General features: G+C 41.0%; 1 protein-coding gene across 1 annotated transcript in view; it reads left to right on the top strand.

The window, feature by feature from the left end:
* Positions 1 to 2,500, top strand: part of LOC138049689 (uncharacterized) — a 30,486-nt gene that overhangs the window by 9,799 nt on the left and 18,187 nt on the right. The window contains exons 5-6 of the mRNA XM_068896094.1: positions 678 to 1,733; positions 2,188 to 2,297. Of these exons, the coding sequence (XP_068752195.1) occupies positions 678 to 1,733; positions 2,188 to 2,297 (1,166 nt within the window). The remainder of the gene's footprint in view (positions 1 to 677; positions 1,734 to 2,187; positions 2,298 to 2,500) is intronic.

Raw genomic sequence — 2,500 nt, 5'->3', positions numbered from 1 at the left:
CAACGCATTTATTTTATATGTCCACATAAAGTTTTGTCTGCCGCCATGTTTGATTTGCCGCGTACTTCACCTAGCTATAACGTGATTGACGAAAAGCATAAGCTTAACCAGTCAATCACAGCAGAGAGTTAAAAAAAGCCACTCAAATTTAATGCCGCGACTGGTCTCAAAATTTGCACGGATCCATGTAATAACCATTGCGATCTGTAACAGAATTTGCACTGTTCCGTGTAAAAAGGCTGTCCAGGTACAAAATTCGTCCGAACCCGTGTAAACGTAGCCAAAGTATTGCTACAAAAAATGGGTTGATTGTTCTGCGTTTATGCCGTAATGATCTGTCTTAGCCCCAATGAATGAGAAATTTATTATCATTATTATTATTATTATTATTATTATTATTATTATTATTATTATTATTATTAGTAGTAGTAGTAGTAGTAGTAGTAGTAGTAGTACTCATGACTAAGCGAACTGGTAGATCAACATAAATATGCGTAATTCATGAGGCTTGCGGATGATAATTACGACAAAGACTCCGACAATGTCAACGATAAAGATGATAATGCCCACCTTGGTGATGACGAATTGACGAATCCATTTTGGTGATCCATTTCATATACATCACTTCATCGTTAATAGTGAAGTAATAAGTTGTTTTTAATTTTGTTCCCTTTCAGCGGATGGTAAGTACACGAATTGGTCTAACTTCAGCTCATGTACAGTCTCCTGCGGTGGGGGCATGAAAATGAGGCACCGATCCTGCACAAGTCCATCACCGAAACATGGTGGCAAAAACTGCACTGGGAAATCGACACAAACAGAGTCTTGCTTTTTAGGTCGTTGCCCGATAAATGGCAATTATTCACAATGGACAGGATTTACTTCTTGCACGTTGTCTTGCGGAAGTGGCAAAAGGTATAGGAATAGAACTTGCACTAATCCAGAGCCTAAATACGGTGGTCTAAACTGTTCTGTCCTAGGGCCGAATCAAGAATTCGAAGATTGTAATACTAAGCCATGCCCTATTAATGGAGGTTACAGTGAATGGTCGAACTTTAGCGAGTGCTCAGCAACATGTAACAGCGGGCGAAAAATTCGCACAAGAATTTGCAATAACCCCCCACCACAATATGGAGGCAGAAATTGTACCATTTTTGGACCAAACGAAGAAACCCGCGATTGCTTTGTAAAAGTTTGCCCTGTCGATGGTAACTATAGCAACTGGAGCACTTTTGGTATGTGTAGTAAAACTTGCGGTGGTGGTGAGAAGATAAGAACTAGGAAATGCGATAATCCTGCTCCGGTAGGGGAGGGTAGAAATTGTTCTGGTCTAGGTCCGCCAATTGACGCTCGGCCTTGCAACAATGAAACTTGTCCAATTAGCGGAGGCTACTCCATTTGGTCTCAGTTTAGTCCATGTACGAAATCCTGTGGTAGTGGTACTCAGTACAGGAAGCGTAACTGCACAAATCCCCCGCCAGGTGTTGGAGGTCAAAACTGCTCTCGTCTAGGACCCCCTAAAGAGACAGTGTATTGTAATAATGAGTACTGTCCCATAGATGGTGGTTACGGCGAATGGTCGCCGTATACAATATGTTCTAGGACTTGTGGGGTAGGGCAGAGGGCTAGATCAAGGAGCTGTGTCAATCCATCCCCACAGTATGGTGGAAAAAACTGCTCGCAAATTGGGAATGCTCGAGAAATTGACGTCTGTAACACAAAGAAATGTCCTGGTAAGCAAATAGTCGTACGCTTTTATTCAGTTTTATTCGGTATTTTCCAGAAGCACAGTATTCGAGAGTGCGATATGGCGCCAAATATAAAAAATATACATATTTTCTACATTAACGGCAAAAACAAAATGAGTTGTTTTTTCATTGGACGGCGGAGAAATCAGTATTCTTTTTAATTTAGGAATAAAGCACAATTTTCCTGATAAAAATTCAATTTGTTTAATGCCCAAGTTTTCCTTTATTGGTTTATTTAATTGCCTTGGCTTGTTATGGACTTTTGCAACCTCGTTCCCAGGGCTTTTCACCGCCGAGAGCCCGTCCCACTCTCGGCGGTGAAAAGCCCTGGGAACGAGGTTGGACTTCTGTCGTAGCATATTGCATTTTGGATTATCTTGCATCATGGTGCATGATACTCACTTGAATTCGCCCAGCTGTGATCACCTTTTCCCCACAGATATCAAATTTGTGGTAGCCGTTACGTTCACAAAGGAGAAATTTCGTAAGGACATGTTTGATATGAACAGTGCAACGTTCAAAGAGTTAGCTCACAAGATAAAGGACAATGTAAGTCTACAATTAATTATAGATGGTTTTCAATCACGTGATGAGATGGCCTTGTTGGTGCACAAAACAATAGCAAATTATGGCTCATGTTTTGCATTATAATAGAGTCAAATTCCCAAAAGACTTTTTTCGCTATTGTTCTGTACACCAGCATGGCTGCTGTGACGTCAGGTGAAAACCATCTATAGCTAAAGGGAATCGCG

Source organism: Montipora capricornis, chromosome 5, assembly GCF_036669925.1.
Source record: "Montipora capricornis isolate CH-2021 chromosome 5, ASM3666992v2, whole genome shotgun sequence".
In the NCBI taxonomy this organism is placed as follows: Eukaryota; Metazoa; Cnidaria; class Anthozoa; order Scleractinia; family Acroporidae; genus Montipora; species Montipora capricornis.
This window is presented reverse-complemented; position numbering and strand designations above follow the sequence as displayed.